A 25,787-nucleotide genomic window follows, 5' to 3' on the forward strand; every position below is an offset into this window, starting at 1 on the left:
TTGTCCAGGTGCTGAGTTCAGTTAACACGCATGTCAATCCTCTGTAAGTGCAGACATTGTGATAAGAGATTCATTATATACCAGCTTCACTGCGGAACTTTGTGAGATTTCCTTTAATGAATGAGTAACAGCTTCTAGTGATTATAAAGGACAAAAGGGATTGTTTTCCATTCGTGACAAGCGGCCACATACATGCTTCATTACACTGACCCATCTGCATGCGGGATTCACTCGAAAAATGTTATGACTGACAGTTATAAATATTATAAATGTCAAAATCAGGCTCATAAAATGTCAGGAAAACACGATTCCTGGCTGCATGTCATTATCCTTGGATCACTGAATCTGTGGTAACTTGTAAGGAACACTATCGAGCCCAACCGAGCCCTATCAGTTTAAACTGATAATCGTTTGCTCTACTCGTGATTTCCCCTATAAAATCTAGTCACGCAGCAGCTCTTCTGCCACTCAGCCCCGGCTGAGGGGGTGTGTTCCGGCGGGAAATTGACGTCGATGGATACCCTCTAAACTCTTTTCAACATACTATGATGTGGGACATACTAATTCTATTTTCAAATGCTATTTAGTATGGATAGTATGCGAATTTGGACGCAGCAAAAAAGTAAATTTCTTTTCCCAAAATTGTATACTGTCTGAATATTGTCTGGCTATCACCGGACCAAGCTCAATCTTTTAAGATTGAACATTGGTCTTGGGAATCTGCTGTGTATTTTCTACTGCACAAGAGGAGTGATCAACAAGCATAATTCAAATGACTCTACGCAATTGGATAGTCCTTCAACCAATCAGACCACAAAAGGCATGATCAACAGGCATCAATCCATCCTTCTCTATCCATCATCGTGTTAAACATGCAATAGCGCGCCAGGTGGATAAGCCAGTCTGTGATTGGTTCCCGCAAAAGTGTGACCAAAGCAGTAGAAATAAATGCACAGGTTTCCAGCCTGAGCTGCAAGGCGAAATCAAATCGCCGGCAGATCAGGCTGGGTTTAATCAGACTAGTCCAAATAGGTACTACAAGGACTATGAAGGTGACAGTTTTTTACCACTGCGGTGGTGTAGGTCTGGGCCGGTGAATGTGACAACCGCACCATTTTGGTGGCTGAGAAGCACTGGTGGTAAGTTTTAAATTAAAACTTAATTTACAAATTAAATAATAGGTTCACAATTACCTTGCAACCATGGAAACATAACATTTATGCGAACGAGACGTAGACTTTGTGAGGCGAGGCAAAGTTAAACTTTGCGTCTTTGCAATCTGGTCACCCGATTTTCCACTAATTTAACAATAGGCTTACTCCATTTTATTCTACTGGATATGAAATCTCTTATTTATTTTCCCAAATCATAATTTATGTCTTTCACAGGGGAATAAGAGACGTAAATGAAGATTTGGGAAAATAAATGAGAATTCTAAAGCGAACGTAAAATTATTTATAATAGCCTTATTAATTTGCTAATGCAATACACAGCAAAATGCAATAATATCGTTACGTGGGGCCGATTCCTTGTGATTCCCAAGTTTTCAGTGTGATTGGCTAAATTTTGTACTGAGAGGTGGCTTTATGTATGCCCACTTTGGGTGTGAACACAAAATCTGCAGGGAATGAGTAAAATAATGGGCAATAGGCGCAACACCATGCCGAAATCCTAGCCCTATCGTTAATGCTATCAATATTCATCCGGAGCAAATTAGCAAATAAAAATAACATTAAAAACAAGTTAGTGAGGGGAGGAGGGTTTGCTGGAATCGTGCATCTATTCTGCAGAAAATTATTATTGGAAGATATTTTAGTATCAAAAAATCTATATAAATCTATACCTTTTAAAAAGACTACAACTGAAAAAAGTTTATAGTATATAAAATTCCACCCACCATAGTGACTGCGTTACACGCCCTTGCTGAAATAAGCTTGCATTTGGCGGGTTGGCAGATGTGAATATCAAGCCCTGATTGCAAAGTATTTAATTTCCAGATCATTCCAGTTCAACTTCAGCGAGTGAAGAACACTTGCTTTCTTCTGCTCTGACAATGTTCGCCAACTCTTGAGGAGTTGTTTTTTTCCCACAGGACAATGTTCCATGCCACACAACCAGGCCAATCAAGGTGTGGATGGAGGACAACCAGATTGTTATTACCCTGTTATGGCCAGCCCAAATGCCAGACCTGAACCCCACTTAAAATCCCTGGAATGAGATCAAGACAAAGATGGAACGTCACAAGCCATCAAAGAAAGCCTAGCTGCTTGAATTTGTGCGCCATTGGCCGGTTGCATAAACTGCTTAGACTAGTCTTAAGTCAAAAAAAAAAAAAAAATATATATATATATATATATATATATATATATATATATATATATATATATATATATATATATATATATATATATATATATATATATATATATATATATAAAAACGTATTCAGTTTACTCTAACACATACATATAAATAGTAAATCCAAAGAAACTGCTCATTTTGCAGTGGTCTAAATGTTTTCCAGAGCTGTATTTAAACTATTTAAAGTATTACACTAGAGTTTTTGCATGCGCTAGTCCATTGTTTCAATAGCTGATGACCCATTACAATCCAAAACGTCCATTACACATTAGCGCAGCAGTAATGCACACTCAGCACAGTGCAGTGAAACATAAGCGGAAGGAGTGTGTCTGTGCATGTGCCGGGACTCAAAATAGGAGTACACTAGCACTACGCTAGGTTAGGGAAAACTAGGCCCATTCAGGAAATCCGGCCCTTTTGCGGGGCTTGAGCAGTAGCTCTGGTGCATTGCTTGCCCATGTGGCTACGTTGCTACGGTAACGGTAGATCAGCGAGGGGGAAAAAAAGGAAAAGGAGTGATGCAGGAAAAAGAACACAAGCCTCACTTCACTATTGTGCCTGCACTCCTCCTCCCACCATCTCAATCCCACCATTCAGCAGCACAAGCTAACACAATGACCCCAGCTCAGCCTTTAACCGCCCCCTGCACGCACACACACACACACACACACACACACACAAACTTCTATCTCAGAAGCTCTTTGTGGTGTCCTGATAACTCCTCCACCTCAAACACTCCCTCTTTTTCTCAGTTCAAAATGGAAATGTATCTCCTGATAACAAAAAACTTGGATTCATGTGTATAACTTTTTCACAGACCTTTTTTCCTGGAAAAAAAGAAGAAGCATAACACAGCTCTGCTTATACTTGAGCATCCAACCAGCCAAACAAAGCAACACTGACCCAAGCAATGGTTTGAATTTAGTGCGGAACTACTTGTTTGATCAACCAATGACAGACAAGGGGAATGTTCATAAAACAGGTTAAAAACGTGTTTTTGCTATTTTACTTGAAACGGTAACACTATAGTCTGGTGCACTTTGTGTGTTATGGCAACAAACTGCCCATGACAGAAAGGTACCCTCTGAATGATGTGAAATGACCAATTATTCTTTTATCTTTTTACATAATGTTATATTGACAGATTTGCCAGTATGAACACTGATGTCAAATGAAAAATTATGAACTGAAGGCTGAACTATGCAATGATTGTTTTTCTTGTTCTATCAATTGAAGGCTGAACTATGCAATGATTGTTTTTCTTGTTCTATCAATTTTATCCCTCAGTTAGATGACTGCAAAGTCCATTTAAAAATGCATCGTATTGGAGGAGGAATTTGAACAAGGAAATTTGTCTACATAAGCAATATCAGCACATTGCTTCTTTGATTCTCATCTGTTAGGTCAAGCATCTAAGATGAGGAGAAAGCTTTCTTTTTGTAGATGTTAAGATAAACACACACACAAATTTGCACAGGCAATGAGCAGCAATTAATGCCTCAAATGACGAGATGACTCTGGATGATATCTGGGAAAAATCAGCCTAATTCAGATCATTTTGTCCAAATGTACCTTTTTCTGGTGTAATTTTCATTAGTAATCAGATTGGAACTTGCAGATTCACCAGTTCCTTCCATTTCAGTCTATATGATCCATCAGACAGTGTATAAATGATCCAGTGGTGGTTCGTCTGAGGCTGAGATAAACTGAGAGAAACTATAGATTAAAGAAACCTTGAGGCACCATTTAAAATGCAAAACTGCTACTGAAAGCATTTATAAAGATTTCATATAAAACAATTCTTTGGCCTAAAACATCTTGAAAGCTACGTGACGTTTGTGTCTGAATCAATATGCTACTCATTTCCTGTGCCTGGACTGCATATGTAAGAAATCTTCAGGGAAACTCTAGTTTGGGGAGTGTACAGAGCCACAGTCTGTGGGCGGATAACATGCCATTTTACAAGACCAGAGTCATAGATAAAAAAAAAATTTTTTAAATTAACCACTTAAAGGATGTTTCTATTATTAACAGGTTAATGCATTAGCACAGTATACAAAATTAGTGCTCAAACTAAACATCAAAATGTGGTGTGAAATGATTTATTTCTATTTATTTTTAAATGTGGTATATTGCCCAGTGGATGTATGTTGGATACCATTTTTGTAATAACTTGGTATACATAATAAACTCAGTTCGAGAACATTGGTGCAACATTATTTGCCATGACAGACAAAATAGTGATAAACCATTTCTGGTTGTAAAACCCTGCAAAATTCTCAATAAAAATGCAGGAAAATCTCTCACCAACAGTTAAAATACTTTGACTTCAAACAATTAGCCTAAAATACCACACAATCATTTAAAAAGGGTGATGAACTGAGAAATCAACTTTCCCTTGAGCCGTTGATATATTAAAGGTCATGGTATTATATGATTATCCTGTAAGTTTCAGAGCTGAAAACGTCCTTGTTAGTCAAAGAAAAGCTTTTAGACACCATGCACAGAAAACGATTGTGTGCGCAACTTGACGTCATCGACTGACAAAACACCACCTATAATAAGCACGCGTAGTTCAGTAGCCCCACCCACCGACTCATCGGATCATGCTAGCCAGCAGCAATGAACATGCCAAAGAAGATAGCAAGATATTGCGCTATTCCTGGTTGTGGAAGAACACAGTCGCTGCATAAGCTTCCTTCGGATCCTAATATTAGCAATGTGTGGTTGAACTTTATTTTTAAAGGAGTCATATAATGCCATTTTTGTACAAGTTAATATGATTATTTAGTGTCTAAATTAAAACTTTGTAATATTCTTTAATTAAAAATTCTACTTAGTATTCTAAGAAATCACTCATTTAACTTGGTGAAAAACAGCTCTTTTCAGCAAGCCGTTTGTGCGTCTGTGCATGTGCCTTTTATGCTAATGAGCTTTGCTTTCCCCGCCCCTCTGTTCTGTGGGGGCTTTGACTGTGAAGCGTTGCTTAGACAACAGGAGAAAGTTTGACAATGCGAGTCTCAGGACACATCTGTGTAAGTTCAACCGTATCAATTCGATATATCAGATAAATCAACATCAAAATGACTGCTGTGTTCATTGTTACACCCAAGAACATATCCACAATGGCGGACAGCTTGCACACGCTCATGGCGGGTTTGAGCCGAAACGCTGCTGTCAATCAACAGTCGTGGGAGGGGTGTCCGATCGTGTGATGTCACACATCGAATGGCTTGATTTCAGACAGGTGAAAACATATAAGGAGATTTAAAAAAAAAACACTTGATGGATTTGTATCATTATAGGATGGTTGTGTACAGTCACTACCAACACACATTGCTGTATAATCAACTTGTAAAAGTGCATGTACATTTTATGACCCCTTTAATGAAGTTCCAGCTGATGTGGGGAAGACATGGTGTTCGCTTAATTTTACCGCGGGATCATTTGTAAACAAATCTCACAATGCTATTCTTCTTTATTGGATCCGACAGAAGGAATCGTGCAACACACTAATGTGAGTAAAACATGTTTTTATATGTAATAGTATTGCATTGTTATAGATCATTTTGCTTATGTGTACATGTCTAACAGAACATACCTTTAGCACGCTGGACTCAGACATGTATGGGCCAGGGCCCGCAAAGCCCAACCTCCTGGGGCTGTGTGTTTTCCAGACGGGCTACCATAGCATAAGCCCGTAGTCAGGCCGATGAATCTCGTAATATTCCTTTTCGTGTTCTGCTATTCTCTCTCTCTTGACTTGACATGTGAAGTGTTCGCGCTTATGTCAAACGATCCTGCGTGCTATGCAATTCAAAAATAATAGTCCAATCAAATCGTGGTTGGATGAGAAATAAATATTTGCGTTTGTTTGATAAAGATGTAGTTGAATCATTCCAGTTGCCACTTTCAAAATAACCCCTCCCTCATGTGAACTGAACTGACAGAGGCATATACATGACAGGAGAGGAAGCTCATTAAATATGCAAATCTTATCCAATCCTAGCCGTGGGCGTTTACTTCCATGTCTCCACTTGGGCATGCCCATCAAAACCCAGCATTTTTGAGTGAGCCTCAAAGCCAGTGTAGAAAATAGCCGATTACTATTACAGTCATCTAGCCATTACAAAGATGGCTAGACGACTGACAATATCTGACTAAATATCAACCACCCATGTGTTTAATAATCTGTTCCATCACGGTGATATGGGACGTTTTGCTCTTTAGCAGCCTCTCCTCATTTATGATGATAAAAATGCAGGTCAGGACCTTTCATTCAAGTCCACAATCATGGAAGTCAAGTTAAGTAATAACGGATTCAAGTTAAACACACATACAAAGCAAAGGGTTTCTGCGGGCTTTATGAAGATGTAAGACCCTATAAAGACCAATTAAAGAAAATATAAGGAATAAATTAAAGGGAAAACTATGTCACTATGTTCCTGATTGTAAATGTCAAAGGAGAAACACAATTAATTAACTCACTTAGCATAAACTCAATTGTGTTAACATTTTTCAAGACATAATTTTAAGCATTTGTATCTTAAGTAAATGCATTCAGATTTAAAGAAGTTTAGATATTTGTATTGGAAACAATTTCTCATTTGTATCAGAAAAACCTATGAAGGCAAGCTTTTATTTAAGATTTTAAATCAGAGCCTCCTCTTTGATTTAAGACCTTTTTAAGACCTGCAGAAACCCTGAAGGGATACAGATGGTCAAAAATGTCTGCATGGAAGTGTTTTTATGAAACCTTGCTAAAAAAAAAAAAGTATTAGCTGAGCCTGAAATACTTTGCATTCCTGAAGTCACATTTTTGTCACTAGCACACACTCTTCTTCTTTGGTCTCTTTGAGTGAGAACAGCCATTACGCTCGTATGACAAACGGGTAGATTTAGACCACTTGACACTACACGTTATTACCGTGGTATGAATTTAAACCAAAAAAAAGACAGGTTACCACATTTCACCTTCACAGTTATAAATATCATGAGCTGGCTTTGTTAAACGTACAGCACATGCCGTTACAGACTGAAGAAAATTAAAACGCTGATATAGAAAGACTTAAATAAATTAGAGTTTTGTGTGAAATGGCTTCGTAAACTTGCCTTTAGGAATCACGCGTGTGATGAATAATTTGAGCAGCAGCACAACTGATTTTCACTGCACTTCCTGTATGTGTGTGTTTTACGAACAAAGCATTCCACAGTCTGCTTGAACCATGACACCCTTCTGGGTGACACAAACTAATGTAAATACATGGTCTGGTCTCGTTGTGGCTGGATGCGAGGTCAGCCACGTCACTGAGGCAGGGATTAGCTCACTGTAATTTATGTAACGAATGTCTGTGTCACCAATGTCAGTGCCTGTCATCAGACTCGAAAGATAATTAACCACATTAATCACAATAAACCACAACTTAGACCAAACTGTCAAGGATCATCTGCACCCACTGATCTTCTCAAATGGTCTACTGTTTGGTATAAAGCTCACATCTATACTTGAAGATTAATCAAATTGTGCTACACTACTTTTCAAAAGTTTGAGGTTATAATGTTTTAATAGTTTAGAGCAGAGATGCACAACAGGATTTGTTTTTTTAACATTCCAATACCGATATTTGTCAATTGTGCTCTTATTTGAAATTTTGCCATTTAAGGGATAGTTCACCCAAAAATGAAATTTATCCCATAAATTAGGATGTTTTCACAATTTTCACACTGTCACATGCGGTTTTTGTGATTTTTGACCCATATGTGAACACTCCAAACGATCTCAGACCCCTTTAAAGCGAACCGAGCCGAGACCATATTGGGAGGTGGTCTGAGTACGGTTCAAGCTCATCTTATGGTACGCCCGCTATGGTAACACGCAATCTGAGCACAAGCTCTGGGCTTGCTTGATTTTTCTATTTGCGAATTCCATTGCAGTTTGGTCATCAGATGTCTTCGTACAAATCGGCTGTTCATCATGGCTGATTCTTCTGGCAAATCTCCACAAATTATTAGTTCAAAACATATACTTGTTTATTGAAATTTCAACCGCTTCTGAACTGAGACGCTTCTGTGCGCCATGCCAGCTTAAAATGGTGTTAGGAGCCCACACACCTAGTGCACATACAGAAGCCAGCTGTCACATCGCGTGTACTAAACTGAATCTTTTACGTCGTGTTGCATTTATTTTAAAGTGTCAAAAACACACAAGTTCCACATAAACTGGTGGTTATTAGGGGTGTAAGAAAATATCGATACACATGAGTATCGTGATATTTTGTTTGGCGATAAACACTGTATCTATATATATATATATATATATATATATATATATATATTTTTTTTTTTTTTTTTTTTTTTTTTTTTTATTTACATCCAAGATTCTTGGCTTTGTGTTCGAATTAAACCACAGACTGTATACAACCCAACTGCTAGATGGCTGTGTTATCTCAGAACGTATCTGACGCGGAGACAGAGAAGCACACGGTGAATGTGTGTGTGTGCATTAGCATTAGCAAACCTTACAAGACGATAGAATTCTGCTCCTGCGGTTTACAAAGTGTGGACTCATTTTGGCTTCAGCTACAAACAAGCCACTAAGGAAATCGACAAGTCATTTTGTTTGCAAAATAGGCCAAGTTAAAATCCAGTACTCGGAAAATATATAAATCGGAGAGCTCGCTTAACATGCCGACATCATCCGCGCAGCTGAGAAGCGTTTCTATAGAATATGTACAGCACTTTTTCCTCTCAGTAACAAAATAAACACACACCAAAACTGACAGCGGTGGCAGCAGAACGAAAGCATCTGATCACAGCGATGTGGATATGATCCACCAGCTCTGCAGTTCAGTAGTCTACTTGAAATGGCACTTTATACAATAGACTGCGTAAAAGAAAACAGCTTTACAGTATTAAATATAAAACAGAGTCATTCAGATATGGAATGAATTAACTATGCACTTTCTATTGCTAAATAGTTTATGTAGGAAAAACTTCTATACTTTGAACCTTTAAAACATGTACACATAAAGAATCCTGCAGTCACTTTACTATTTCCCTTTACTTAGATTGCACAAAATAGTGATACAAATGTTACTGTATTAATATATATAATTTTTTCTTACAGTATCGAAATATATCGTATCGTAACCCATGCATCGTGATACGTAACGTATCGCCAGATTCTTGGCAATACACAGCCCTAGTGGTTATGTCTTAGGTGAATGTAACATCTGCATTACTAGCCTAACATAAGAATCAGTGGAGTATCTCATACAGTGAAGAATATGCAGTTTCATTTTTTGTGTGATTATTCCATTTCTTATACATGGATGCTGCTTTTAGGCATACCTATACTTTACCTGGAAATTTTTAAGCAGTTTATTTAATTTGCATCTTTCTTTTATTATTTATTTTTGCATCTTGATGTTCTCATTGCCTTCTGCAATAAAATAAACATGAATCAAGAAAATCTATTCAAAATAAATGTTAGTTACAAAGGTGGATGTGTGATATAGCTAGTGCAAGAATATGTAGTATTGCAAAATAATAATATATATATATATATATATATACACATACATACATACATACATACATACATACATACATACATACATACATACATACATACATATATATATAGTGTAAAAAGATAAAATACTTAATTCAACAGCATTTGTAGCAATGTCATAACAATAATCTTTAAATAATAATAATCTTTACAAACAAATATCTAGGTTACTGAGGAATAAACCATATAAGTGAATGGGATCAAATGTTGAAGGCCATTGAGTTAGCCATCAAACACAACTGGACTAGATCCAGAAAAACACCTCCTGTTGTTGTACTGTTGTACCAAACAACAGTACCAAAAAATAACAGTGTTTTTTTGTCGCTTCATAACATTAAGCTAATGCTGGTTACAATTTAACACTGATTATTTTATTGATGTCTTTACTACCTTTACTACTGGGCCTTGAAAGTATCAATGCGTTGCTGCCAATGAGTGGTCTCATCAACAATTTCTTAAGGTAATGTCTTACAGTTTTGGAACGACATCAGGGTGAGTTATTAAAGGGTTAGTTCAACCAAAAATGAAAATTAAATGTTTATCTGCTTACCCCCAGTGCATCCAACATGTAGATGTCTTTGTTTCTTCAGTAGAACACAAATTAAGATCTTTAACTCCAACCGTTGCTGTGTGCCAGTCATATAATCATGTGAATGGGTAAGGTTCTTTGAGAGCAAACAGCTTTCGTCTGATGAGGTCAAACGGACGCGATCATAGATGTATACCATGTAGATTCCTCATTCGACTGATCCGCACAGGCCCTAATGAGGTTTATATATATATATATATATATATATGATCGCGTCCGTTTGACCTCCTCAGACGGAAGTAATAGACGTTGGGAAAACTTGATGAGACTCGTCGGGATATGAGGTAAAACAATAACATAAAAAAACGATCGGTTTGTGTCCTATTAAATCAATGTGTCATCAGGAGCAGCAGGGTTTTTGTGCTCGTTGTCTAAGCATGTTTTTTTGTTTGTATGTTTTGCTCTCATAGAACCTTACCCATTCACATGATTATATGACTGGCACACAGCAACGGTTGAAGTTAAAAATCTTCATTTGTGTTGTACTGAAGAAACAAACACACACCTACATGTTGGATGCACTGGGGGTAAGCAGATAAACATCTAATTTTCATTTTTGGGAGAACTAACCCTTTAATGACAAATTAAATTGTGTGAACTAACCCTAACTTTAATTAATAAACCATCGGTTTGTTATATATTAGCCTTTTTCATGCTACAGCCCGGAGTTTTAAATTCATCAGAAAATTGGCCGATACAGCTCTAGTTTTGAAAAAAGAGAATGTCTTATGCTCATTCAGCTGCATTTATTTAATCAAAAATAAAGTCAAAATAGTAACACCTTGAAATATTATTACAGTTTAAAAGAACTGTTTTCTATTTATATTTTAAGTGATGGCAAAGCTGAATTTTCAGCATCATTACTCCAGTCTTCAGTGTTTCATGATCCTTCAGAAATCATTCTAATATGATGATTTGATGCTCAAGAAACATTTCTTATTATCAATGTTGAAATTAGGTGTGCTGCTTATACAGTGTGTGAAAACTACAAAACATTTTTTAGACTTCTTTGATGAATAGCAAGTTAAAAAAAAACTGCATTATTAGAATTTTCTTTTGTTTTTTAGCTTACTGTCAAAAAAATACAAATCTTACTGTCCCCAAAATGTTGTATGGTAGTGTAGACAGTAGCAAACATGAACTACAGCTTCTCTAGTTCTATTTAAGGCAAAAAATAACACTAATCAAAATTTCATTCACATCACTGCAAATCCACTGACGGTACTTGTGGCGGTTCTATGGTATAGTGATGGTATCAGATGGTAAAACAATGGTATTTTGATATCAACCATTGTAGTAAATGATACTCTTGCTCATATACCATGGCATTTCACATAAACATAGTATTAATGGTAACAATGCAAAATTCAGAGATCAGAAAGTGACACAGATATCTGCAGAAATTCACTAGCTTCAATAAATTCATGAATTATTAAGGATTGTTTATTATTGGCAGGTTTTCTTAGCTTTGTTTAATGAATTCTCTCCCCACCCCCACCCAACAAAAAAATAATCAGTGAAGAACAGTGTTGTTATTAACTAAAATTATTTGCCAAGGCCACATTTCTAAAGTTGATTTTTTTTAATGTAAGTTTATTCTAATATTTATATTTAATTTTATGTATGTTATTGAACATACATAAAATTAAATATAAATATTAGAATAAACTTACATTAAAAAAATCAACTTTAGAAATGTGGCCTTGGCAAATAATTATGAACGTTAAAGGTGAAATTAAATCAATTAAAGCTTTAAAATAAAAATATACATCTAAAATTACAATGAAAATAAAAATAAATCAATTTAAAATATGAAAACATAATATAATAGTATATAAATAATACTAAAATAACACTGGTGCAGAAATGACTGCAGATTCGGTCTGGTCCTATAGTGACGGGTAATATGATGAGACACATTGCTTGTACTGGGTCTGGAGGCAAGCGAGGAACAGAAGAAGCTGACTTACTGTCTTTTTGAGCTGCAGGACTGGTTGATGGGCCAGCAGTTGTTCGTCCCACTGGACTGGAGTGTTTAGGACCCCTGCCAGGGATCTTCAAGCCACTGGACTTCAGCATGTTCATTATGTCCACTGGAGAAACTTCAAGTTTCGCAGCTTATTAAGGGTTGTTGTTTTTGTTTTGTTTTTTATGGAGGCACTAAATGTGAGGATGGCGGATATCCCTCTCCATTCTACCTGTGGGACTAAAGACAACCATTATGAGCATTTAACACAAACAGTGAGGCTAAGGCCAATACACAAATCCTATTGACTGGGTGCAATTTGCTAAATGAATGGCCTTGCATGGCCCATGTCAGTTCATTAACAGCAGCCACAGCATCAATAATATGAGGCTTCAGGGCAAAGGAGGACACAAAAATAAAATTGTATTGTTTGAATGAAGCTGTAACAATGTAATCGACACAGACTGGCTGTGAATAAGTGGTTTTAGCTAATGCAACATTTCCTGATTGATAAATCAGTAGAATAGCAAGGTCATTCTAGCATATCTGTGAAATGAAACCCATTATCCACTGAGGTCGGCAGTTTCGACATGCTGTCACCACAGCTACCATCCAAAGCCCGAATTAGCTCCGTTATAAACTCAGTACGTGAATTCCACTTTAAAAGAGAGGTTAATGCAACATAAACCGTATAATGTATCCTAAACGAAGCGGAAGTTTAGTGTGCTGGCTCAATTCTGCGCCGTATATTCTGCTGCTCTATTGTTTTGGCTCTTCACTGCGGCGTGCTCGCGACCGTCTTCACACGCCCCTGTCAAGCAACACAAACGAGACCCGCGTTCACAAACTGCACTATTACCTTATGAAGTCCAAATCCTGTGAATTCAAAAGAAGTCTGAGCCGGCGAACTTTAGATGATCTGTGCAGGGATGGCTCAGTCGGCTTCCCGGCATGAGATTTGTCAGCGTCTGCCACTCCCTTCGCTCGCTCTCTCTCTCTCTCTCTCTCCCACACGGATGCGAAAAATATGGATGCTGAGCTAAAGCTGGCAGCGGGAGTGGGATAGGATGCGATGTTCACAGACACCGGCACATTTTAGGAAAGCTCTTTACACAAACGCCAAAAAATGTCCTGAAAGTGTGTCAGTAGTGAGCAAATGGTTCTTGAATAGATGAGGGTCATTAAGAAGGAGGGGTAAAAGCCCTCAGGCAGGGGGGCCGTTTAGAGATGTCCGATTCGCGAATCGTTCTATTGAGTCGACTCTTTTCATTGAATTGGTTGAACAATGCCGGTCTTTTCGGACATCTTTTGCGAATTCGAGTGATGAGTGAAAAGTTATTTTAGCCAAATAAATAGCAGCAGCGATGTATTTTTACGACTTGGCTGCTTTTTTATTTAAATAAATATATAGGTAAGATAGAAAAATGTATTTGTTTTTATTACGGCGAACAAAAATCTAAATAAATGTAAATTATTTAGTGTTGTTTAATGTAAATTTTATTTAAGTTGTTGTCAGCATGTTTTATTTTGAGTCTTGGCTGCAACAAATTCCGGAAACTAAAAAAAAAAAACAAGTCCAGCTGGTCCAGCTGCTGTGGAATTTTTGCATTTCCGGTCATGAATTAAATTAACAAATAAAGACGTTTATTCCACAACACACGGACACAAAATATTGAGATTTTAAGGACTTTTAAAAACATACATTACATATGCCTATTACATTTACATGTGCTGTTTTATTATTGTTTTTATATAATTGTTTTAAATCATTGAAGTTTTTGCAACCCTGAAACGAAAAAGTCTAATTTAAATAGCTACAGTAGCCTAGGCTATTTGTGTGAAACAATTATTAACATTAAAACTATTATAAAACCGATTTATTAAGGTTTTCAGGATATTAATATAATATATTAATAATTTAAATGCATTTCATACATTTGCATTTATGAATTTAGCAAACGCTTTTATCTACAAAAGCAATTCACCAAAGAACAGAGAGAAAGGAGAAAGATGTTTAAATTTTCAGGCAGATTTTATTGATTGCTGCTTGAACACACTTCCACAAACATGTTATTGATCATGAGAAAAATAAAACATGCTTAATTGGCTTTAAAATAAGTGAAGAAAAGGTCAGAAAAGTAGAGCCTTATTGAATTAGATGAACATCCAGCCATTTATAGTAAAACCAACTACCTTTCCAGGAGGAAAAAATAAATCACCAGCTGGTTGGTTATTGAATTCCTCATAATCAAAAATTATTGCATGCTATATTCCCATTTCAAAATAAGCATCATCCCTAATACACAACAGAACACAGAGCTCAGCTGTAGGCCTACTACCAAAGAACAAAACAAAACAAAAATCCTCGAAACAGTGAAATAATAGTGTCTGCCTTTAATACTACAGAAGGGAGTGAAACACAATAATGTGTTTCCATCAAAAGAAAATGCAGGGAGAGGAAAACAGACTGAAAGAGGTGGAGAGAGAAAGAGAAAATAACAGAGCGTGCTGGTCATGTTTCAAACGACTATTGAAGGGAAAACAGGAAGCACATTCTTTCTTGTAAACATAAGGCACCACTTTAACAGACTCTGTATAAGCTGCAAATGGAAAATACTCAAAACATCAATCTCAAACTAATAACAAGAATGAGAAATGAATAATAAATTAATGCACACGTGGATCAATAATAAAGTGGTCCAAATGTTTTAGTAAATAATGCTCAACTGATATTTTACATTGACCAAATACTGTCACCTGAATTGGTCATATGCGCAGTGATTATATAAAATCATTTTTCATATAGCATAAAATAAGACAATTCCTCCCCAGCTGTATTTCCAAAGCCATAAACTACACTTTCTTCCATGGAACACACGAGATATTTTGCAGAATGTGCAAGACGTACATTTATTAACACCGTTATCATTTGGCTTTATGCAGCTGGGCAGCATGAACAATATCAGCTTATGTTTTCCGTCCAAAAAAGAAAATCATACAGGTTTCAACATGAAGGTGAATGAAGAGTTGTCATTTTAAACATTGTGAATGTAGTTGCAATATGTGACACTACATAGTTGATAGTAAATCAAACAATTAAAGTCTTTTACAGTTACATTAATGCATTGTGTTTGCTAGAGATTTGCGTAGTGCACTTAATATTTACTAAAAGATAGCCTAATTAAATACGGCTGGTGAAGAATTTTAAACACATCCAATAGAGAAGAATGATAATCGTAGACCGGTATAAATTGTATTTAAATTGTCTTGTATTTACAAGCTATGCTACACTGTGACCGAGGGAATTCAGCTTTCGAATAAGTAACACTGTATTGCCACCTAGTGGAGATATACTATCACTATCTTTTCAAGAAAAAAAGCAATACACTGTTTTTGTGAAATGCACAATGCATGCGTGTTTAGGGTACTTATCATAAAAAGACATAACAACAATACATCCAAAACATGACATGATACAGACAAGGCATTGAGACAGCAGGAATGGCAGCATTGTATGGGATTAAGATCCAAGAAACTAATCCTCCACAACAGAATAAAAAAAAGAATGAAAAACAAATACCTATATAAACATTTTAATAAAACTGATTTATTGTAAAAATTGTACAAAGGAAGAGCTGACATGCATATCCACAGAGCTTTTTAAAGTCAAAAGCACATTAAATGAAAGAAGAATGGTGATTAATTCCATTCAAATGGAAAATTGTCAAAGTGAAAACAAACCATGCCTGAATGCATGTTAAACCTGCAGAATGCCAACAAGACACCGTTACTGAGTTACCAACCTACTGGAATCATTACAGTAAGTTCAAACTATGCTTCACTTCATCTTACCTCAATACCAAACACACCACGACTATCCTTAATAAAGGGTTTGTGATCACAGCCCTCTAAATAACCAACTAGGCTCCAAAAATCGGTTCAAAAGTTCAAGAATGCGTGAACTAATACAACTTACGGTATCTTTTAGATTTCTTGTCTGCGTGTCAAATAATAGCAGGCTCTGAATCCTGCCTTTATGAGCTCAGTGACTGAATAACACTGTGAATTATGAAATGCAAACAAAAGTTACAAACTAAAGCCTTTTGTTTACGTTTGCAATTCCAAGAAAACGTTTTTATTCTTCAGTCTTTCCTCTTCCTCCACCGCGGCATGTGCATCATGTAGGTCTTGGAGAATACTGAAGAGTTTTGATAGTCCATCTGCTTTCTTCTGGTCTGTAAGATCAAAAGAGTCAGGTATTGATATAGGAAGCCACTGTATGCCAGTTCAAGAAAACCAAATGGTACGTTCTTTTTAATAATTCTATTTAGCTTTACTTTTATTTCAGTTGAAGTTTTAGTCATTTTCGAATTTCTAGTAATACTTCACCACATAATAATTCACGTTTCGCCAAAATAATCAGAATTGAGAAAATAGAAAATACATCTATATTTACATTATTATCACAATTATTATTCAGATTCAGATTTTTTTCTATTTTGTTCAGGGTCATTTGTATTGTAACCATCTTTATCAATGTATTCCTTTTGTATCTTTTTTGTTTGTAAAGTGTAAATAAAAAAGAGAAGAATAAAGAAATCATAGATAGGAAAAAAATCTGTATTACAAAAATATCAAATTAGCCCTATAGGCATATTTTTATAACATCACATTAAGCAAAATTTCATCATGCTCTCCTCAGATAATTTTGACCTGAAATTAAAAAAAAAAATTCTTTCAAAAAAAAAAAGTGTTCATCGGAGTTGTCCAAGACTTTAGTCGTACTTGAACTTGGAAAACACACACACACACACACACACACACACACACACACACACACACACACACACACACACACACACACACACACACACACACACACACACACACACACACACACACACACACACACACACGCACACAGACAAATCTATCTATCTATCTATCTATCTATCTATCTATCTATCTATCTATCTATCTATCTATCTATCTATCTATCTATCTATCTATCTATCTATCTATCTATCTATCTATCTATCTATCTATCTATATATACAAAATAATCAAAACCTTAATCAATATTTGTCCTCCTTTATTATTATGATTTTTAATGATTCTTTCCAGGTATGATTTTGCTTAAAAACCACTGATTGTTTCTCATTTTCTAAAGTGTGTATTTGGTCTCTGAGGAGTGACTGAGGGTCTGGCCTAGAGATGTGTGATGCGTCGCTAAACACTTGCAACAAGGTGTTGTGTGTTTGGATTTTGGAGGTATCACACACCCCTAACATGTCAGGAGTGCAGAAACAGTGTTTGCTCACTTAGTCCGGCTTCCAGATATGAAATAGGGTTTTGTCTTTAATTTAATTTTTTTTCATTTTATATTTCCTTTTACTGAAACACTAAAGAATCAAGATGAATATTGCCTGTACTAATGTCTGTACCTTTCACTGAGAGAAAGCACGTTATCAGTATTTCTTTGAAAACGTTCTGGTCAGAACTGGAGCTTAATCAGCTCCAACCTTGGGGAAACTGTGTATCTGTGTATGTGTGCAATATTCTGTGTTACAGATCAGTGCTGAGAAACTGTACAATGGACATTCTAGGAGATGGGTGGACTCGTTGTTCTAGGCAAGTGGGTACCTGCTCCACGTGTCTAATTCCAGCGTGAAAGCGTCAACAAGTGATCTTGTCATTGACAATGTGTGCAAATTTACAGCCAATCAGAATAGAAAAAGTACTGGAGGAGAGCATAAGGGTCAAGTCCAATAAGCAAAACATTTTGAAGAGGGTCAATCCAATATTCTTCTAATTGCTGTAAAAGCAATATGCTATTTATTTGTGGGGATTATTATTACTAAAAGATGATTGTACTCTGTTTTGAAATGTGCTTTTTTGTAAGCATGAGGAAGGTCGATTGACTAAAATGTTGCTCATTAAAATATTTTATATATTTTTGTAATTCATATTTTAATTTCATCCAACATACAAATGATTAAAGCAGTATATACGGTATATTTTTTGAGTACTCCAGCATAAAATACTCCTATTATGCATTTTTGGATATTACATTTCATGTAGTGTGTTATATAATATGTGTGACAGGTAAAAGTTCTGCAAAGTTTAAAAAATCGAAGTGCATGATAACGGAGTTATGTCTCCCAAAAGAAAGAAATAATTCTGAACTGCCTGAAACGAGTCTTCAGTAATTCCAGTCTTACTTCCTGCACGAATCTACATAATTGTAAACAATTTGCATCATGCCAGCCTATAGTCTTCATTGGCTACCTGCGAACGTAGCTAAGGCCTAGCAGAGTTTGGTTTGTGTTGTTGATATGTCGAAAATATATGCTGTTTTTTGCGTTGCAAAAGCAAATCCACTTTGCATGCACTTCCAAAGGATGAGGACTCTTGAATTGTTATGGTAAAACCTACGCTAGCGTTACTGTGTGTATCACTGTGTATACAAGAGCTGAGGAAGTCTCCAGAGCTATGGTAATGGGAGTTTCGTTTCTGACACACTGGCGGTAGACCAATCTGAGGGGGCTCTTGAAAAGGAGGGCTTTAGAGAGACCGAATCCTTTTATCCATTTTTTTTTACAGACACTGTAGACCAATCAGAGGAGGCTCTTGAAAAGGAGGGCTTTAGAGAGACCGAATCCTTTATCAAATGTTTTTTACAGACACTGTGATAAAAAAGATGATACTGCAATGTATTTTTTGACCTTGGATGCATGTAACCCCATTGTAGGAGACCCCCACTGGGCTGTCTGGCAGGCTTGATAACTTACCTCTCACTGAATCTGCCTCCTGAACTCCCTGCTGCTCTCTTAACTTAAAATACTTATCTCTGCAAAAAAGTACAAAACATAATTTTTAGATGACCTGGATTTATAAGTAATTTGCATGTTTTACACAAATGTCGAAATCTGACATTCTATTTGAATTTTCTATTGTATAATTATGTAGCCTGGATGCCAGCCGAACTTAGCCCAGCACTAAACATTTGCGGTCGGGAAGTTCGGTCTGGCTCGATTGTGCACTATGCTCAAACCAGAGCTGTTCAGACCAATCAAATTGTCAGGGCAGGCTTTGTACGATGATGGGCAGATAATCAACAGTAACGTAATCATCCACGTTACCAAAGAGCGCTTGGGTTGAATTTACTAAACTGAGAACTTGTTCGTAAGTGCATTCACCTTTACTATTTCTCTCAAAAATGATGATCGTGTGTTGGTAAGTACTCTGTGTATCCTTTAATTCTTTTACAACACCGGCAAAAAATAGTTTACACACATCTTCTTCTTCTACTTCTTCCAGCATGCGTACAGTTGAGTTCAACATACGTCGGTTGTAGCTCTCTCCAATTAAGTGCAGCGGCATTTTCTTTCCTGGTTCGGTTGAAATCACAGCCTAATGGAGCAGTATTGGACTCATATTCTGACTAAAATCTGAGTTTGACGACGTCAGGCTAATACTTACAGTGCCTTGCGAAAGTATTCGGCCCTCTTGAACTTTGCGACCTTAATTGCAAAATAATTTTGCACGCCCAATTTTTCAGTTTTTGATTTATTAAAAAAGTTTGAAATATCAAATACATTTCGTTCCACTTCATGATTGTGTCCCACTTGTTGTTGATTCTTCACAAACAATTATAGTTTTATATCTTTATGTTTGAAGCCTGAAATGTGGCAAAAGGTCGCAAATTTCAAGGGGGTCGAATACTTTTCAAGGCACTGTATGTGTTTGAGTCAATAATTTCAGCTGTTATAAATTTATACACAGGCCCAGTATGTTAATGCCACATTACCGCATGGCATACTGGACACTACTGAGATGTTGGTAGATAAGCTGAGCCTCCAAGTCTGGGTCCAGTGGGTCATACCACTCCTGCAGAGTTACTCCATGTCTGGTTTTATCACAACCTGGGTCTGTGAACACAGAGTTTGTGAGTGCAGTTTAAAATGTATTACTTTTATTTAACAAGGATGCATTCAATTATTCAAAACTGACTGTAAAGACATTTATAATAAGTCTTTATAATTGTCATGTAGCAGAGGAGATGAATAAGGAGAGCAGCAAAGGAGATCCTTTAAAAAACAGTTTAACCGTAAATCTCACCGAAGAAACAAAGACAGCATAACAGCTTGCATTAATACAAGAACAATAACCGACAAACCAAGGAGGCCAACACAGCACTATGGGTGCTTCTCAAACAAAAGGCTGCATCCTAGGCGGTGTCCTTGCTAGACCAGTCTTTCTGAGGTTTCTTAGGCTAGAGTCCTTCTCACCATTAAACACTATAATGGGACAGTCTGGTAAGTGTGCATGGCAAGACAATACTATTAAAAATAGTTTGTACTTAGGAAAAAATACTTTGTATTACACTGGCGTTGTATTAATGTAATACAGAGAATGAAAACTGTCTGTGGTCTCCCAGTGGCTAACTATTGGTTATAATTGGCGTATTATTAGTTTAGTGATAGTCATCATGAACTCAAAATTGACCATATTTACTTTGTTAGCACATATTAAAGGTCTTAGGGTGAACAATTAATCTGTGCAAGTTAATACACAGAAATTTTTTTTTTTTTGCGGTAATCTTTAATCAAAATCTGAAATTTACTTCCGGTCTGGAAACAGCGTTCCTTCTCAGATGATGTCAGTTTGACGGCTTAGGTTTGAAACTGCACAACCACTCCCTCCAACCGTTATCTCTAGCATCAGTCACTAGAGCAGCGTTTCCCAAATCGGGGTGCCGTCTGACGAGAGCAGGGGTGCCGTGTAAAAGGTGCACTTGCACCGCGGTTCATCTCCCATCTGATGACGCATCTTTAATATGGGTTGTAACTTGAAAATAATGCTTTATGTATGTTTATATCGATGGATACATGTGCTGGCTCCTCAGTGATACACTATAACAGCAATAATAAAAGAAAAACGTGGTCAAAACTATGTCTCACTGACGGCCCGACACCGATTCTACATGTTGAATCGGCCCAAAAAACCCAGACGGTGTTCAACTAGAGTCAACGTTGCAGAACACACTGAAATAACTAAGTTTGGCCAATGCTCAAAGAACGGCCGACCGTCGGCTTGGTGTGTCTAGGCCTGTCACGATAACAAATTTTGCTGGACGATAAATTGGTTAAGAAATTATTGCGATAAACAATAATATTGATGTTCTGAGACCATAAATACCAAAAACAATAAATAAAATGGATGAAAACTTTAATGGATGATTTTTTTTAGGTGCATATTAGGGGTGGCACGGTTCACAAAACTCACGGTTCGGTTCGTATGATGATTTTAGAGTCAAGGTTTTCGGTTCTGTACAATTGTTGTTGTTGTTTTTTCTTTTAATTGTTAACACTACAGAAATTTACTTCAGCATATGATATATATATAGCTTAATTATCCACAATTTAGAATACAGTATTAAAAAATTGGGACCCACTTTATATTAGGTGGCCTTAACTACTATGTACTAACATTTTAATTAATAATTTAATACAATACACTTATTGTGTACATACATGTTTTTATATTGTACTTACATTTTTAAAAATACCTGCATGTAATTCCATCTGTAATTATTTTCTGTAGTTACATTTATAATTACACAGTTGGCCCTTCCTTTACACCTAACCCTAATCCTTAAACTTACCCACACCACCACACCTGTCCCTAACTCTACCCGTATCTCACCTCAATATCAGCAAAAGTGCTTTGCAATACAATTTGAACACAGTAAGTACATATTTTTATGTACTTATTTTTTGATGTAAGTACATAGTACTTAAGGCCACCTAATATAAAGTGGGGTCAAAAATGGTTATATCACATAATCATGCACAAACTGAACTTGACTTGACCATCTCTGAGGAAAGCTAGGTGAGATTTTGATACTGCAAGAGAGAAGACATATTGATACTGCAAGAGAGAAGACATATTGATACTGCAAGAGAGAAGACACTTTTCATTTATTTGGCAAAAAAAGGAGAATGTGTATTGCTATCTCTACAGGAACTCCTGTGCCTTTTTAGCACACAAAGATTGAACTGAAGAATTAACTTGCATTTATCAAACTGCCAACTTCAGTGTAGCTTTAAGCCTTGTTTATACTCGGCTCATCCGCACAAGCCATTTCACTTGGAGGTGTGCGCGTCAAATTTTGTAACTTTGCATATGTGGCTCCACAACCGAAGAAGTACGAGTTCCAGGTGAATCTGGCCGAACATCACGTCTCATCATGCCGCACACAGTCTGCGCATCGAGTATAAACCTCCCCAAACGGAAGAGACGCGCGCAGTCAGTGAGAGAGACGAGGAAAACAAACAAGCATGCAAATGGAAATAATTGCGGCCGGAAAATTTATCTGAGCTAATTTTTTTAAATCATCCGATTAATTGATTTATTGACTATCGCAGCAGGCCTAGGTGTTACGTGCACAGCTCTTACTGGCCTCCGACAGTTACATGTGCATGATTGAAAGACGTGTAGGATAAACTCGACACAGCCTTCAGAATGAGCTAAATGACGATGTGAAAGGAATGCTGTCTTCCAAGGATCCTTCAAACTGAGACGGCCTTCAGCGAGGCTTAATCACATGGCAGCCTTACTAGGACACAGCTTTCCATTTGAGAAGCACCCTATATATACAAGAAACTAAACACGAAACAGGTGACAAACATAATTTGGAAACTAACAAGACAATCAGAAACCAAGGGAACTAATGAGACTTATGAGCTAATGAGGTGTGAAACGAGAGTAGCACTGTGCAGATCGATCTGTGTATAACATCAATGTACTGCAAGATTCGAAAATATACAGAGCCGCCTGCTGTCGAATCATTCTTGTGGTACATTGGACATACACAGATCGGTCTGCACAGTCGAACACACCTTAGAACTAAATAAGTCTTAAGTAATTTATTAGATTTAAGATTTCTATTTTTAAATAAATCCTGTTCATTTGACCTTTCTATACATCAAATAATCCAGAATGATATGGTTTTTACAAAAAAATATTAGGCAGCTATTATAACTATTTTCAACAATGAAATGAATAACAAGAAATATTTCCTGAGCAGCAAATCAGCAAATTAGATTTCTGAAGGATCGTCTGACACTTAAGACCGGAGTAATGATGCTGAAAATTCAGCTTTGCCATCACAAGAATAAATAAAAATCTATTGAAATAGAAAACAGTTATTTTAAATTGTCTATTATTTCACAATATTACTGTTTTCCTACTGTATTTTGATCAAATGAATGCAGCCTTAGTGAGCATAAGATACTTCTTTCAAAATCCAATCTTACCAACCCATAAAAGCCTAGCTTGTTTGTAGATATAATATTTGCAGTACCTGATTTTTCCTTCTGATGGCAGCAGCTCCATCTGTCTGCCTTATAGATGCCAGGATGATAGCAGCTCATAGTATTTGTGTTGTGACTGCAGGCTTTCCTCAAAGCTGACAGCCAGTGATTCAACTCATTTACACTCTACAGTCAAACAAAGAGACAAAGAGTATAAAATGATGAAACAATAAGACATAAAACATCCATTTGAGGTTTTTCAGGGCCATTACTTACAATTGCACCAACAACAAACATTTCTGAATCAGTGTCTATGAATAGCCATATTCACATTTTATTTGTGAATCTAGTGCAATACTAACTTTGCAGTCGAGGTACAGGGTCTCCTGCTGGCCTGAGTCTTCACATGAGATAATCTGCATGACGTTGGCATTACTGAAGCACTTCTCCTCCACCTTCTCTACCGCTCGGATCTTTGGCAGCGAAATAGATGAGCTCTTCTACAGAAAACAGATCCTGCTTAATATATCTTATATGCTGCATTTATGGGTGTTTCTATAGACACTTTTGACCCATTTTAGAAAAAAAATAAGCTTATATTACATCTAAAATATGCTCTTCACTGACATTCGCTATGTTTCCATCTCCATATTTTTATGTGCATTTTGGGATATTGCATACAAAATGCAAGATGGAAACACTAAGATGCACATTTAAATCGAAAAATGTGCATTAAAAACTTAAGCACTCAACTGAGGCAGATAAAAAATTGTATCCGATAAGAAGACATAAACTACAATAAAAATGCATTTACCAAATAAATCCCTAATGCGCAACAAAAAAAAACTGTGATTACACAGGACGGTGCCTAACACGCAAAGCTATGTATCTGCACGGACCGCCCTAAGGCCGGATCAACCCTGAAGGACTTGAGACACTGGCTGACCAGTGGTCAAAAAAGTAACTTTTGGAACATAATCTGGTCTGGGGTGCAGTATAGCTCTGACATCACCTAGAGCAACGTCTAAGCAGGAAGACTAACAGGGCCTGCAAGTCTCCTACTCTCTCAAGTGAAGTTAACGCTAGTAAGAGAGTCACTTTAAGAGTCAGCATTTTTACTAACTCCAATGGCTCAATTGCTGCTTCTGCTAATGCTCCTAGGAATAAACGCGCGACCAACCGATAGGCCTCGTCGTCTGGCACCTAGCAAGAACTGAGACACCAGAGGATGTCTCCCAATAGAAGCTCCAAAGGTATATATGTAAGGCTAGCTGAAAGGGTGGCCAGATAGAACTTTAGCATAGCTAGGGTCCAACCCATTGAAAGGTGTTCTTAAAGGAACTCAGCACTGAGCCAACAGGACAGTTGACTGGGTTCAGGTGGTGCTGCTTACACCAATATATAAAGAGTCTCCATGTTAAGGAATACAGCTTTCTGGTGGAAAAAAACCTCAGAATTGTCTCAACAACCTCAGTTGAGATACCAGAATCTATGTGCTTGTATCCCTCAGGGGCAGACCCAAAGTTTCCAGCTCTCCAGCTTGGCATGGTAATTTAACTTGAGACAAAATATCTTTCTGAACTGGAATCTTCCATGTAATGCCGTATAGCAGAGATATCAAGTCTGAGAACCATACTTGGGTTGGCCAGAACGGAGCTACTAGGAGAAGGTGGACTCTGTCCTGGCGAACCCTTTCTAGAACCCCCAGGAGCAAAGCTATCTGAGGAAAGGCATACCCACATCTGCAAAGTTAAGCAGTGGGTCATCTTCTTGGAGGCAAACAAGACCACTTCTGGTTGACTGTACCTCTGCCATATTGCCATATTCAACTATTTGTGGATGGAGTTGGCATTCCCAAGGCCTCACCCCTGCCTTGACAGGCTATATAGCCCCTAGCTTGCATGCCCCGGAACGTAAATAGCTTCCAACAACTTGAATTTCTCTTCTGCCCAAAGCAGGGTCTGCTGCACCTGCCTGAAA

At 37.0% G+C, this 25,787-nt stretch overlaps 2 protein-coding genes across 6 annotated transcripts in view; both read right to left on the bottom strand.

Moving 5' to 3' along the window:
• clip2 (CAP-GLY domain containing linker protein 2) overlaps positions 1 to 13,708 on the bottom strand; it is a 63,241-nt gene extending 49,533 nt beyond the window's left edge. For 2 of the 3 annotated variants that reach the window (XM_067437789.1, XM_067437788.1), the window contains exons 1-2: positions 13,349 to 13,708; positions 12,494 to 12,729 (exon numbers count right to left, since the gene is read on the bottom strand). In XM_067437789.1, coding sequence (XP_067293890.1) covers positions 12,494 to 12,608 — 115 coding nt within the window. In that variant the 5' untranslated portion in view covers positions 12,609 to 12,729; positions 13,349 to 13,708. The remainder of the gene's footprint in view (positions 1 to 12,493; positions 12,730 to 13,348) is intronic. The other variant, XM_067437790.1, reaches the window with a different exon arrangement.
• A 792-nt stretch (positions 13,709 to 14,500) lies between these two features.
• The window catches only part of rasa4 (RAS p21 protein activator 4), a 62,782-nt gene continuing 51,495 nt past the window's right edge, over positions 14,501 to 25,787 (bottom strand). For all 3 annotated transcript variants that reach the window (XM_067437794.1, XM_067437793.1, XM_067437792.1), the window contains 5 exons: positions 24,170 to 24,307; positions 23,858 to 23,993; positions 20,300 to 20,420; positions 19,281 to 19,339; positions 14,501 to 16,724 (listed from right to left, as the gene is read on the bottom strand). In XM_067437794.1, coding sequence (XP_067293895.1) covers positions 16,597 to 16,724; positions 19,281 to 19,339; positions 20,300 to 20,420; positions 23,858 to 23,993; positions 24,170 to 24,307 — 582 coding nt within the window. In that variant the 3' untranslated portion in view covers positions 14,501 to 16,596. The remainder of the gene's footprint in view (positions 16,725 to 19,280; positions 19,340 to 20,299; positions 20,421 to 23,857; positions 23,994 to 24,169; positions 24,308 to 25,787) is intronic.

This window comes from Pseudorasbora parva, chromosome 3 (assembly GCF_024679245.1).
Source record: "Pseudorasbora parva isolate DD20220531a chromosome 3, ASM2467924v1, whole genome shotgun sequence".
NCBI lineage: Eukaryota > Metazoa > Chordata > Actinopteri > Cypriniformes > Gobionidae > Pseudorasbora > Pseudorasbora parva.